Source organism: Corylus avellana, chromosome ca8 (assembly GCF_901000735.1).
Source record: "Corylus avellana chromosome ca8, CavTom2PMs-1.0".
Classification (NCBI taxonomy): domain Eukaryota; kingdom Viridiplantae; phylum Streptophyta; class Magnoliopsida; order Fagales; family Betulaceae; genus Corylus; species Corylus avellana.
Window position 1 is genome coordinate 11867588 of NC_081548.1, and position 14994 is coordinate 11882581.

At 34.3% G+C, this 14994-nt stretch overlaps 1 protein-coding gene across 6 annotated transcripts; it reads left to right on the plus strand.

Annotated features, from left to right (window-relative positions):
* The first annotated feature begins 733 nt into the window (after positions 1-733).
* On the plus strand, positions 734-14276 carry LOC132190309 (uncharacterized). Of its 6 annotated transcripts, none has more exons than XR_009441121.1 (7): positions 734-1023; positions 1293-1419; positions 4157-4225; positions 10682-10789; positions 11474-11521; positions 13097-13183; positions 13451-14276. XR_009441121.1 is itself a non-coding variant. In XM_059605261.1 (6 exons), exons 3-6 carry the CDS (start codon positions 4157-4159, stop codon positions 13936-13938), a joined length of 408 nt encoding a protein of 135 aa, XP_059461244.1. In that variant the 5' UTR covers positions 734-1023; positions 1293-1419; the 3' UTR covers positions 13939-14276. The 6 variants fall into 6 exon arrangements, 1 of the variants encoding a protein (XP_059461244.1); XR_009441117.1 differs by lacking the exon at positions 10682-10789 and having other exon boundaries at positions 13451-13621; positions 13735-14276; XR_009441118.1 differs by lacking the exon at positions 10682-10789.
* Positions 14277-14994: the final 718 nt, after the last annotated feature.

Consider the following 14994-nt stretch of genomic DNA (forward strand, 5'->3'; position numbering starts at 1 on the left):
TTCCGATCAATACTAATACATATTAGTCTGATCGATCGTAATGCGATCAAATGATCTATTAAACTCTTTGGATTTTGTATTATCTTTATATATTAGTTATATCAATAGTGACAAGTTCAAGAATATTTCTCCCATTGAACATCGAATTTGATGCAATATCTCCCTTCATTCAGGTTTGGCGTTAAACTGTTAAATTATTACATATCTTAAAAATTTAAGCTAATAATTAATTATAAGATAAATATCACCTTAATGATCTTTTATACTAAAAATGTATTAACTTTAAATTTGTAGTTAATATTTTAATAATAAAAACATATTTAACATTTCACTTATCGAACATATAATTTGACGCAATATCTCCCTCTATTAGGATTTGACATTAAAATGTGAAATATATATTATCTTAAAATGTTTAATTATTAATTAATTATAAGATAAGTATCACATTATTAATTAATTATAAGATAAATATCACGTCAATTATCTTTTACCCTAAAAATGATAAAATGTCCTTTATACCCTTATACTTTTATAAAATTTTAAATTTACCCTTCATTTTAATTAACATTATTTTTAAAAAATTAAAATAACTTTTTTTTTTAAGAATTAAAAAAAAAAAAAAAAAAAAAAAAATTCAAAGTGACCCACCTGGGTCACAAGGTGATCCAGCAGTGAGTCATAAAATGACCCAAAGCTGGGTCACCCATTAATTCTTTTGGCGCTGGCGGCACAGAACATTTAGGCGCTGACTGAAAATTTATTGGCGCTGCGTTAATTTCCTTTTCCTTTTCCCTAATTCTATAGAATTTTCCCTCTTCTTCGTCTTTCACCTTTCCCTCTTCTTCATCTCTCACGTTTCCCTCTGATCTTACATCTAGCAGTTATCTTGGTTTGATTAAGAATCTGATTTTTTTCTCCCTTTTCTTGGACGGTTAAACTTTGCACCTCTTGCTTCCTCAGAATTTTGTGGGTTTATCCACTGCTGATGGTTATATAAAATGTGGTTCAAAAACAAATGAGGTATGCATTCCTTGCCAGAGTCACTCTAGTTTTTTGATTAGTAATTAAGAAGGTTTTTTTTCTTCTCTGTTCTCTTCTCATAAATTGAAGGAAGTTCAGCACCTGTTGAAAATTGAAGAAGATTCCAAAAAGCTTCCTGTATCTATTTGGTTCATTATATCTACATTTTATTTTATTTTTTTTATTTTAACTCTTCCTTAATCTGCCCTTTATTCTTAAAAAAAAAAAAAAAAAAAAAAACTAAAAGCGCATTCTCGTTCATTTCAAAGGGGTTGCAAGGGGTGCGGGATTCTGCAATCGGCGCTCACGTTGGGTCTCTTCATCTTCTTCTTTGATCTCTCGCGTTCTCCCTCGGATCTCCTCTGCAATCCGTGGCCAGCACCCTAGAACCCGCAGGTTTGTTATTTTACGTTTTTTAAGATTATAGGAATTTTGTGGGTTTGGATGGTTTTTTGAGTAATCTTGTGGGGTTTATTTATTCATTTTTTTTTTTTATTGTGTTTGATCTAAGGGCGTGAATCTTGAAAATATTGTGGCTTTTGACAGATTAATTTGCATTGGATTTGCTATTAATTGGAATTTTAAGCCTGATATATGATTTTGATTGTTGAATAGTGGCACTTGTGAAGTATTTTCTCTTTCTGATATTGTTTACTTTTTCTGTCAAATTACTTTCTGTGGTTGACTTATAAGAACGAAGGTTTCTTGGTTCCTCACTTCCTCTCTGTGGAATCAATGGTTAGTCTTGTTAGTGGAGGACATCTGATTGGAGTCATTCGAAAAAAGAAAAAAGAAAAAAAAGAATGTAATTGATTTTTGAATTTTATTGCTTTCTCGAGCTTAAGATTCTAAGTTCTATGGCTGGTACAGATTAAACGCCCTGTATGCTAGTTTTTCTTTTTCCCTTTAATAAAATTTCGGCTTTAAGATGGAGTCTTGATACCATTAGATATAGGTGGTTTCTGCAAGAAGGTAAATCTTTTAAGCAATTGACTGTTTACTTTGTAAGTCTTGTTTCTATCCGCCTGTCCTTCCCCCCTCCCTCTTTTCCTTTTCTAGTAAGTGCAAAGGATGGCTGAAAAGTGCCAAAGAGAGGCAACCCTTTGGTTAAGCTAAGGGGATTATCCCTGTTACATATTGATAACCTGGCTCTAACCAGTCATGGTTAAGCTATTTTCTGGATATCAAAGCCCACATTATCTGATTGGACCCTAAATTATGTTAATTTTGTGTCTTTTCCTTTTTGGGAAAAGGATAAATTATCTAGGTTAGCACTCATTGCCATCTTCTGAAGTTGTTTGTGTATGCATTCTAGACAATAATATTTTGACTGAGTTTGGTTTTCTTGAATTAGACATGATAGATTGCTCACCAACCAAAAAAAAAAAAGAGAGAAGAAAGAAATTAGACATTTGAACGAGAAACATGGTTAGGGGTTGGACAAAATTGCGAGTATAATATCTATTAGTAATTTATAGATCCTATTTTGAACATGGATTTCAAGCAAAACATGTTCTTTGAACCAAATTTTTCTCAGGTACAACAGAACTAACTGGAAAGGTGGTGACTGCTCTCTCTCTCTCTCTCTCAATCTTTTTACAAACCTAAGACAATGCAAAGCATTTATCCGTTCAATAAAAGTAGTAGTATATTCAACCTCACCAAGGTGAGATTAATCTTAGGATTGTCCAACATGTGTATAAGTAAGTCATTTTCCTCAATGAGATATCTATTTTGTTTTTCCTTGTTTAAGCTTATTTTATTGATAATATGACCTGTTCTACCATCTAATTACTATAATCTTTTGTGAGTTAGCTGCACTTGATGGTGCATCTTAAATTTTGATGGTGTTCTATGTTTATTTAAATTTAATTTGTTTTGTAGTATTTCAGGTTTTTTAGATTATGCTTGTGTTCCATCTAGGTTTTACAAATTGATGTTTTGCAGAATGTATTTTATGGTTGGTTAGTTTATGATTGCTTTCTTAAATGAAAAGCGTTTTTCATGATATTTTCGAGTTTTTATTTTAAAAAAATTGTTATTCATATATTCGCGAAAAAAAAAATTCAAAAGTGGTTGCTGATTTTCGAATTTGCATAATACCCAGAAATGGAAGAAACTATAGTTTCGAATGCCCTTGTAAACAAGCCAAAAACCATTGGTTCCTCACGTCCCCGTTAACATGTGATTGGAGTCATGTCAACCACTAAGAAAAAATTAACATCAACCAATCACATGTTAACACATATCAACAAGTTGTAAAAAAAAAATTATAGGTCTAACATTTTTCCTTTGTCTATATGTCTGTCTCTATATCTTGGTAGCCCATGCTAGTTTCCTCATGTCGTTTTGGGTATATATATGGTTGGTTATTGTATTATATTTTTGTGGAAGCCATACTGCTACCAGGAGAGAAATGGGACAAAGCTTATATATCCTGCTTTTTTCTTCTTTTCTTTTTTTTTTTTTTTTTTTTTTTTTTTTTTTTTTTTTTTTTTTTTAATATTCAAATTGGGAAAGTGAAAAAGGAAAATGCAAGGGCGGGTCCTTCAATTCTTTTTGTTTTTTTGTTGTTACACATGTATTTCATGCTTTGGTCTAGGTGGTCCTGCCTTTCTGTCAAGTTAGGATGCACTTGCTTAATGGTTCGGTTGTATCTAACCTGGGTGGGAAGAGCAAACATGAGAGCTTTCTTTCTGTTTTCTTCACTTTGCATGTTCCTTTTCTTATTGCTTTACAACTATAGAACCATAACTTTGGTGTTGCAACCAAGCAAGTGGATAATATAGCTCTATTTATTTAGCCTTTAATGGCAGTCATGCAAGGAATTAGGGAGAACTTAGTAATTTTATTGACTTATGAATCTTACGGTTTTCGGCTTGTGTTTGCAATGATAGGTGTCGTTTTGTACTTTTAAGCCATTATTCATGATATGTTTGGCCTTTATATTATATCATTTTCATAATTAAAGGATAAAGAGGTATAAGATCATATAAAATTAAAAAATCACCATTTTTTCCCTTTACATTCTCAGCAAAATAATGGAGAATCTGAATATCTGGTTGAAGCATTTTAAACTGATGTTTGCTGCTTCTTTATTTATTTATTTTAAAATCTCTTTATTTGATTGAAGATGAAACTTTCGAGGGAACAGGATTCTTTGGCAATGACTGCAAAGAAACTTGGCCGTGATTTGGCAAAGGTGAGGTGCTAATATTTGTGTGTGGTTTAATTTTAGTCATCTTGGTGTTCATTTAATGGGGTTATTTTAATTTCTGTTCCATATATTGTGCAACTCATCTTTTTTGATTGAAAAACAAAACAATTACTCTAGAAAGAACGGACACATGTAGTTTTTGCTGCCTTTTCTTTTCTTTCCATGATTGATTAAAAAAACTAGTAGATGGATTTTGTTGGGAAAGAAAGTTGTCAGAATAGAATGGTAACTTTGGCTCAATTGATGCAAAAGTAGCAATATTTCTAATTTGTCTGGTCATAGTCAACATAAAAAATTATACAAATGGTTAGGATCTGTTGCATGTTGTAAATCGTTTCTTTTGCAAAATTGTAAAAGTTAATAGTTCCTTGACAAAAAAAAAAAAGAAAAAAAAAAAGGCATTAAGTCATAAACCTTATTGAAGAAGTCTGCAGCTCTAAAATATCTTTCTGGTTGTGTTGGGTAACCCAAGATGAGTTAAAATTAGTATATGTTGGCTCATCATGACTTACAGAAACTGTATCTTCAGTGAAGAGGGTGAAGTAGCTCTTGATTGAATATCCTTTTTGTTATTAGTCATTCTGGACTTATATTGCGCAGAAAATTTGGATTGTAAGGGAGGATAATTCCATATTTTTGGGTCATGTTGTATTTGGAGTTGAATTGTAAGCCTTAAATGTATGTATGCTATTAGGAAATAAACCATGGCTGTTCATTTCCTCCCAGCCCACTATTTTTTTATTATTATTATTTTTTTTGTCTGGAAGGTGGGTAGAAAGGAGAATTAAAAATTTGGCTGCACCTAGTGAAGGAGAATTAAAATGTTTGATAAAAAAAAAAAAAAAAAAACCATTATCAAACATTGTATATTGTAATATATAGTCTTTGTTTTTTAAGTCAATGTTCACCTTATTTTAAAAGTAAATATCATTTCCTCTTCATAGTAAACAATAATTTAAAAGTAAATGGAATTCCCTTCAAAAAAAAGTAAACGGAATTGTTTGTAGCATTGTCTATATATATCCATTAATTATTTCTTGTATCATAAGTTCCATTATTGGCATTTGAGCTCACAACTAACTCCCAAGCTGGGCCAAGCACATATGGGCTGTTCCAGACACTGCGACACACCATATACAATTTAAAAGTGTTGACCAGAAGGTTAATTAGCAGTAGGATTTGAATGAAGTCAGTAGTTTTTGAGAGCCATTTTGCCCAAAGCCTTGGGGGTTTTTTTCATCTTGGGGAGTCAAATAATTTCTTCAATTAACTAATTAAGGTCTCATATTTCTTCTGCTTTAAACATGTGAGCTATGCAATGGTTTTTGTTGTTATTGTTATCTGTAAGCTAAACTGGATAGCTGATAATTACCCCCATGATTCTGCTTGTAGTTTTGATGGGGATTCATTTATCAGTTCTTTATATGAAGAAGTTTTAGTACAAGGTTGAGTTGAAGTTTTCTATGAGGATTTTTGAATTGGTCTATAATATTAAACTAGGACTTGGACACTAAGTAGAATGGTCTTGAAGTTCCTTTAAAAATTCTTGGCGTATGAAACCCAGTTTATATATAGACAAAGGCAATAGCAACTAATTATGCACCTGGACAGTTCCATATTGTTAGACAATTAATGAGATAATCCGCTAATTGTCTAAATGATTTAATCAATACTTTTTAACATACCTTAACTATATGCATTCTATGAACCATTACCTTTGGTTAATGAGGTAATCCACTACTGTTACATAGATACATGTGCTGCTATAGGTTGGCTTAGTCTTTAGGCGATTTCATCTCTATAAGCCAGTTAAAGAGTTGGCAGTAATTATTAGTTTGCTGCCATGTCCTGACTTGATTATTGTAAGTAGAAGCTTAACACTTCTATTGCTTTCTTAATTAGATACATGGAGCATATTTAACACGAGAAATGTTATTTTTTTATTTATTTTTTTAATTTCCCATCCATTTTCCATTTATATATTTTTCAAATTCATCATTAGACATGTAAGATTCACATTTAATGGTAAATTTGAAAAGGAGATGGAGGAATAGCATGTCTCATATGACATAAGGACGACCTAATTTTTTTTTTTTTCAAGCTTTCTTGTCAGCAACATAACTTCCTTGTTGGCATATTTATCCTTTACAAATTAGAAAATCTTCCTTTTGATGTTTTGAGCATGTTCTTTTGGACATTGTGAATTGTAATGTTCATATTTATCTTATCGGTAGACTGAATTTTTGTATTTGTAATCATTTGACTTTAGATTTTTTAATTTGATAAGTAATATCCATGGCTAGAAACTTTTGGTTGCCTTTTTGGTATTCTTTTGTCATGACTTTTTATTGTTTTTTTTTAATTAGGATCATTTATATATCTTTTGAATATGACCTCATCCTTTAAAATTGCATCTTTTTTTTTTAAATAATAATAATAATAATAAAACATTATTAGGGTCGAATTGACCCTAATATTGTTTTATTTTTTTTAGAATGTTAGACCCATAGTGGACGCCAATGGTGCAACCATCAGCGTCCACTCTAGTTCGGACGCTGATACTTATTTTTTTAATTTTTTTTGGATCCTTAGCGCCCACATTAATGGACACTAATAGTTCACCATCAGAATCCACTCCAGTTTGGACACTGATGGTTGATTTTTTTTTTTTTTTTTTGGGGAGCATTAGCGTCCACTTTAGTCGACGCTAATAGTTAACCATCAACGTCCACTATACTTTGGACGCTGATGGTTGATTTTATTATTATTATTTTTTAATTTTTTAGGACCATTAGCGTCCACTCAATATGGACGCTAATAGTCCACCATTAGCGTCCACTTTGAGTGGACGCTGATAGTGTAGCACTAGCATCGACTCTGCCTTCTGTTGACTCCAACTTCAGCAACAAAAATATACGACTTTTAGCATCCACATTGTCGACGCTAAAAGTGATCATTAGCGTCCACTTATAAGTGGACGCTGATAATCACACATTTGATCATTAGGGTCGGACGATTAGCGTCCAACCCATTAGCCGACGCTGTTGTCAACAGTGTCCACTTTAGGACTTTTAGCGTCCAAATAATGTCGCCCCTAAAGACCTAAATTCTTGTAGTGTCAATTGCATCAACACAATTAAACCATTTGGTGGATTTTATGAAGTGGATCAATTTTCTGCTTCCATAACCTTGAACCATTCAATTAGAGTAAAATCTTTCATAATCTTTCAAAGGTTAAAAATTACGTCTATTTTATTGGAAAGAAAAGCATAAATAAATAAATAAAACTGATGTTCATTTGTTTGGCCTAGCTAGCTAGTTTCCTTACAACTCCTTCAAGTATGATAGGTTGGTATGGAAAGATATTATTCTCTTGTGACTTTCTAACAAATCCGACCGTCATATCATGATCATGTTCTACCCAAACATTGTCAAAATTATTGTGATCAAAATTGTCATGGATTGGTCTACCTGATTAAACATATATATGGTATGCGATCCATTGCAGTATTTTTAACCACACACTTTGTCTGCAATCAGTTTTTCTTTCTACTCATGTCCTTCTTAAGAAATAAGAAAAGAATAATATAAGGATTTGTCAGTAGTGCAAAATTTGCCTCTTTTCTTTTACGATTAGCTAGAAAACACCACAAACATGGCTGCAAAATGTTGGTACATTTTTTGGTGCAACAGTCTCCGATTGGTGAGATCTGCATGTTATTCATGTTCTTCACGGCGTCTTCAATTCCGTTGGTCTTCGCGCTCCTTTAATTCTTGTAAAACAATAGCTTATCAGGAGAACTCACTGGTGGGGACCCGCGGGTCTCACTTTGATGCCTAAATTAGATCCTTTATCGTTTTTGATCTGTAAGAATCCAAAATGTATTGCGTACCATAGGTTTGATAATTGATACCTATTTATAGAGTTGATAATCCGACGCTGGAAATGGCAAATAAGTGGAGGATTCGGGATATAGGAGCAACTGACTAGTGAATTAATAACCTTTTCCCCTCGACTGTTATGGTCGAGGTGAAGCTGCTCTCGTAATCAATGAGTATTCGAAGATATGTGTAACCGTCAATGTGATCAATGCGCATCCATTCTTGTAGTTATGATATTCCCATCATTATTAGTTTTTGACCGTTAGAAACGGAATATGCGCTCCCGATCATTAATTTGGCGGTTACGAACGAGATATATGCTTGGATGTTAATCTTGGCTTTAGATATTTGACCTGTATTTTAGGGGTGTAACAGTTACCCCCCCAAATTCCTTTATCCGAGGAACGTGGATAAAAGGAAGTTTAGCATGTCTTGGGGATTCCACAGCCTGTTCCACCCAAGACCCAAGGGTAAAAATCGAGACCTGAGCTTCAATACCCAAGGGTTAAATCCGACCCTCTCTTCGAAGACTTGGTTGAAAAACCAAGTAATAATCTTCTTTGATCTGAGGGTATAAGCCGAGACCCCCTCTTCAAGACTTGGTTGAAAAACCAAGTAATAACCTTCTTTGATCTGAAGAGTAGATCCAAGACTTGAGGATAAAAAACTGACCCTCCATTGATGAGTCCAGAGAGTGAAAATCCGACCACCCTTTTCAAAATCCAAGGATGAAAGCCTTCCGGTGAATCCAAGCTTAGGATTTTCATCCTTCTTGTTTTTTTATCAAGGGTTTCCTCCCTTTTTTTTTTTTTTTTTTTTTTTGGTCAAGGGTTTCCTCCGTGTCTCGATTTTTTTTTGTCAAGGGTTGTCTCCCTGTCGTTTCGAGAATAGGATTTTCATCCTTCTTTTTTTTTTTTTTTGTCAAGGGTTTTCTCCCTGTCTATCCGAGAATAGGATTTTCTGATTGCCTACTTGAATCTAGGGCTTGAATCTTTCTTTTTTTTTTTTTTTTTTTTTTTGGTCAAGGGTTTTCTCCCTGTCTATTCGAGAATAGGATTTTCTGATTGCCTACTTGAATCTAGGGCTTGAATCTTGTTTTTTTATCAAGGGTTTTTGAAATCCTTGTCTTGTTTTTTATTTTTTTCAAGGGTTTCCTTGTGTGTGTTTTTTTTTTTTTTTTTGTCAAGGGTTATTCTCCCTGTTTTTTTTTTTGGGTGTTAAGGGTTGTCTCCTTGTCTTGTTTTTCTTTCTTTTTTTTTTTTTTTGTCAGGGTTGTCTCCCTATCTTGTTTTTAGAGCAATTTGGTTCCTCGGTGTCTTTATTCTCGGGATTTTGTGATTGTCTTGTCTGGAACCCTTTAGTCGAATGCTTCCATTATCATCTCCTTCTCCAGCAATTTTGAATATAAACCATGCATTCACATAGGAACTACAAGCGCATAGTAATATAATTATCAAAACAATTACCTCCAACCCTATTGTTTTATGAATTTGGAGTTTAATCTTATGAATTTTCATGCTCGAAATTATGTTCGAGGGTTGTTAGGTCCGAGTAGTACTGCCATGCTGCTTAGAGTATCCTGCTCAGAGGTAGGATGGAGCAGATTAATTTCTTGCAACTTCGGAATGTCTTCCTGGGAATTTGAGATGGTTCCCCTGGATGCTCAGAGTGAGATCTCTGCTCAAATATAAATCGAGTGCTCTGAATTTCAAGGACTGCTCTCATGATCAGTAGGCAATCATTTGTGAGGACGTGTCGCAGTGGCGTCTCCATGGGTCTACCGAGTCCATGTATAAAACAAGTGGCTTTGGTTGTTTAAGCAAAATCAGCGCAGCCATGAATCTTGGACTGGCATAGTTTTCGGTTTACTGCTCGGACTGGGTGTCACTGCTTATTCTCCTCTTTGGTTGTCGTAGGTTTTGTGTAGAAACTTATCCCTCAACTCAAAGTCTCACCAAATTGCATGAGCCAAGCATCCTCTAATCGTCTCATTGGAATGCGCCTCCCACATATTAACATTGGGAGAGAACCGACAATGAGAGTAAAAGGGGAATATGGCTCACAACGGCAACGGTCTATCTTTCAGTGAACCTCAAAAGCTCTTCTTTACTAGGCAAGGTGTCACCTTGCGTCTGCCAGGCTTGCCTCTCCCAATACTGTTGATCCATCTTGCCTTTGACCAACTAGTTCTGACCATTCAGACTTGGAGAATAGTGAATCCGGATGACAAATCCCGTAATTTAATGCCTTTACCATCGTAAGAGAAAACAACAAGGAAAATAAGTTAAGCCCATTTAATGGGCTGTGGGTAATTCCTTCTTGACATATAGCAATTTGGTCACTTTCTAGTGCCTTTTTGTAAAATCAATGGTAAAAGCAGGCCATAATATCTCCCACTATTCTTGAGCAATGGATTGACTTTCAATGTCTGACCTTCTTGAATATTTAATTAGATAAGAGATTGCCTAATGCCATTTAGTAAGCCAAACTAAAAATGCATGGAAAATCTTATCTTGTTCATCTAATGATGGTGAGCGCTAATCTAATGATTAAATGCAGATCCGTGATGCTTGAGGGTTTTTTGATGTAATGCTCTGAGGGGAGATGGTGCTACTATCAATTGGCTTCAAGGATCATCCCATCGTCAATGGACGGATGCCAATTTTAGTAAGTAAAAATGATATGTCACCCAGAATCAATCCACTAAATTATAGGAAGATAGGGGAATTGATGTGTAAAAATATAAAATCTTCTAGGATTTGCATTTTTCTCCTCACGTATGTTCTTCAATAAAAATTAACGAGATGAACAGGAAAATTTATCTCATTGTCAAGATGTAGGCTAACACCGATTTGGTGCTATTGGGCGTAGTTGAGTTGCATGAACATACATCCACGCAGATTGATTACAAATGAACATGTATCTGTCTTGGGGCAAAGATTTTTTAGGAAGAAAAATCGTCGGCCGGTATGAATGCGTGAATCCAAATTAGATCTCACTTTGATGCTTAAATTAGATCTTTTCTCATTTTTGATCCGTAAGAATCCAAAATGTATTGCGTACCTTAGGTTTGATAATCAATACCTATTTATAAAGTTGATCATCCGGCGCTGGAAATGGCAAATAGGCGGAGGATCAAGGATATAGGAGTAAGTGATGGGGGAATGAATAACCTTGTCCCCCGACTATTATGGTCGAGGCAAAACTGCTCCCGTAATCAATGAGTATCCGAGGATATATGATAAGTGCCAAAATATTCGTATTTTAGCCCTTAATTTACACATGTTAATTTCTTAGTCTTGTTATGTTGTGCTATTTTATTTATTTTTTGTGTTTTCTGTATTTTTGTAGGTCATGGAAAAAAAGAAAGCGTTTCTGGAAAAGTTTCAAGCTTCAAGGGTAAATTGGAAAGACCTAGAAGATATAGTTAAGCTTAACCAATCATAGTAGAAGACCTATATGATGTGGTTAAGTTTAATCAAATAAAGGAAATGATTAAATCGAAATTTCTCTAATTGGAGTCAAAATCGGATTGTATTCAAATTTGAATTCTGCACATGTCTTGGTATTTTGACCATAACTTTCAGCTCAAGTATTCGATTGAGGTTATTCTAGCGGAATTGGAAAGCCAACTCCAAATTCTACAAATCATTGTGAAATATTATTTTCCTAATTCAGACTTATGCTATGCTAAAATCGTCTTGCAATAAAAGAACGAAAATTTGGACAAATTCTATTTTGATCTGTACTAGGATTACTTCCTAATTGAACTAGAAAGCTAGACTCTAAATTTCTTAGGATTACTAGGGCTTCTAGGACTCTCCTAAGTCCTATAAGTAGACCTCTAAGCATCACAATTTAATACACAATATAGGAGACAATTCTAAACTTGCTTTGAGAGAAGAATTTGGAAGCTACTTCCAGAAGTTTTTCAGTTTCTTCTTTCTCTTTTATTTTTAGTCTTTATTTTAATTACGTGTAACTAATTTTTAGTTATGGGCTAAATTGAAGCCATAATCATGTATTTTTAGGATTTCAATATTGGTGCATTTGTTACAATCATATTTTGATATATTTAAATTTATTATTTCATACTTAATTGAATTCCTCATATGAATGTTCCTGATCAACATATGCATATAGTATGGATTAGTTATTTAAGTCAATTTAGTTGATCGAGTCCTAAGCTTAATAAAGTGACAAAAGATACCTTTGCGGGTTCTTGGGATAATCAACATGGGGAATTGAGGGTATATACCCATGCCTTAGGCCTCATGTGTTTGTCGATTTTCACATATTTATGCTTTCTTAAATAACAACTTAGTATATATCCATGCTAAATCCTTTGAGAAAAAAAAAAAAAAAAAAAAAAATTAGAGTGTACACCCATGCCTAATTCAATGCTTAAGGAAATCTATAACTAAAGGAGTATACACCCATGCATTTAGGTTGGCAAACATTAAATATACCGGTATGATTAGCGCATTGGCATATTGTTTTTTTAATTAGTCTGATTCGTGGGGGATATCGAATCCCTAATGCTTTCATTTATCTTTATCTCTTTTTATAATATCAATTTCATGACAAAATTGGTATTTAATTTAGAAAATCAATTCTAAGTAAAATCAACAATCTTCGTGGGAATGATCTCGTATTTGCTGCACTATACTATCGTTTGATCTTGTGTCTTGCGAGTTAAAACGTATCAATGATTCGCCAATTAATTTAGGTGGGTATTTGGCACAACAAGTTTTTGGCGCCGTTGCCGGAGATTATTTAATTTTGTTTAGAATTTTTTTTTTCTTCAGTTCATTTTATTTTATTTTATTTTTAGTTTTAATTTTCTTTTTACTTGGTTTTTGGAATTTTAATTCTGTTCTGCAGCGGTGCGATCGAGCGCACTGCTGCAGGGCAATCAAGCGCAAAGTCAGACAGTCGCGCTGAAGACGCTATGTTTTCTTTTCTGTTTTGTAGTTTTTCCCGATTGCGATCGAGCGGCCCACCTTGTGCGATCGAGCGCACTACCAGACAATAGCTACGTTCCAGCACTTTGGGCCATTTGTGAGTTCTCTCTTTCATTTTTGTTTTTGTTATTTAATTTTCTTTTTGTTTTAATCATGTTGAGAGACAATACACCTTCGGTGTAAAGAAAATGATTTCTGCATTTTATGGTGTTTACTGCGACGTAAAATTGTGGTCAACGGAAATCATTTTCACTTTGATAAAAAATTCTTTTTCAATTTTTGAAAAATGGTTTATGGTTTTCAAAACTGAAAATCATTTTCCGACTTTGAGCATCTCATTCTCAAATTGACGGACCCCGTCAAGACCCTCCCAAGACCCCATCGAGACTTGACCGGGACCAGCCCAGGACTGCGCAGGGACCTGTCCGAGACTTGACCGGACCCGCCCGAGACCCCGTCTGCGCTTGACCAGGACCTGCCCAGGCCACCCAGGGACCTGACCGGGACTCAGCCCGGACCCGCCCAAGACTCGATTGTTAAGTGCTAAAATATTCATATTTTTAGCCCTTATCTTACATGTGTTAATCCTTTAGTTTTGGTTAATTTATGCCATTTTAGTTCTTTTATGTGTTTTCCTTAATTTTGTAGGTCATTCGAAGAAAAAGAAGCAATCTCAGAAGTTTCGGACTTAAAAGAGCTATTTTGGGAATATTGGAGGTGCTAGTAGTGCGATTGATCGCAGGGGAGCTACGATTAAGTGCACTACAGGCGAAGACCACGAGTGCAAGGCACCTGCGATCGAGCACCCAGCACAACAAGATTGATAACAGTCCTACAATCGATCACACATGAGTTGCGATCGAGCGCACCCGTGCGTAATGAGCAAGTCAACCGCCAGCCTTGATATGGAAAGTGCAATTTTTAGGGTTTTGTAACTTAGTGCGAACTATGGCTCAAACCCTACGTTTTTAAGGGTTACTGTAGTATTCCTAAGGCCTATAAATAGACCCTTAAACCTTTAGAAGAGAGACACAATTTCCAAGGAAAAGAATTGGAGTTCTTCAAGTTCAAGTTTCGGGTTTATTCTTTTCCTTTATTTTATGAAGATGTTTAACATCAAACTTATGTGTAACTAATTTATTTAGTAGGGTTAGATTGAAGCCCTAGTTATGTTTAATTAATATTCAATATTGGCGCATTTTTGATGATCATGTTGTGATATTTAACTTAATTAATTCCTGCTTTCATGAATTCTTCATATGTGTGCGCCTGATTAACATATGCGTATGGACTAGTTAGTTAAATCAATTTGGATGACCGAGTCCTGAGTTTAATAAAAGTAATAAAAGAAATCCACACCGAGTTCTTGGGTTAATCAACATGGAGAACCGGGAGTAGACACTCATGCCCTAGGCCTCATGTGTTTATTGATTTTCACAAATTCATGCTTTCTTAAAGAATAACTTAGTAGACACCCATACTAAATCCTTTAAGAAATAAAATAATTAGAGTAGACACCTATGCCTAATTAGTTGTTTAGGAAAATCAATAGCTTAAGGAGTAGACACCCATGCTCTTAGGTTGACAAACATTAGATATACATAACATGATCAAAATATTGGCATATTGATATATTATCTAAATATAATTAGTGGTGGATATCAAAGCCCAACATTTTTATTATTGTCAACTTAAAATCAATCTTTGTTTTATTTTACTTTTGGAATTTATTTTAAGCAAAATTTAGCAATCCTCGTAGGAATGACCCCGTACTTGCATTATATATTACTATGTTGACCTCGTGCACTTGCGGGTAAAACATATAATTATTTACCTATTAATTTAGGTAGATATTTGTAACAAGAAGTTTTTGGCGTCGTTGCCGGGGATTGCGGCAAATTTTGTTTA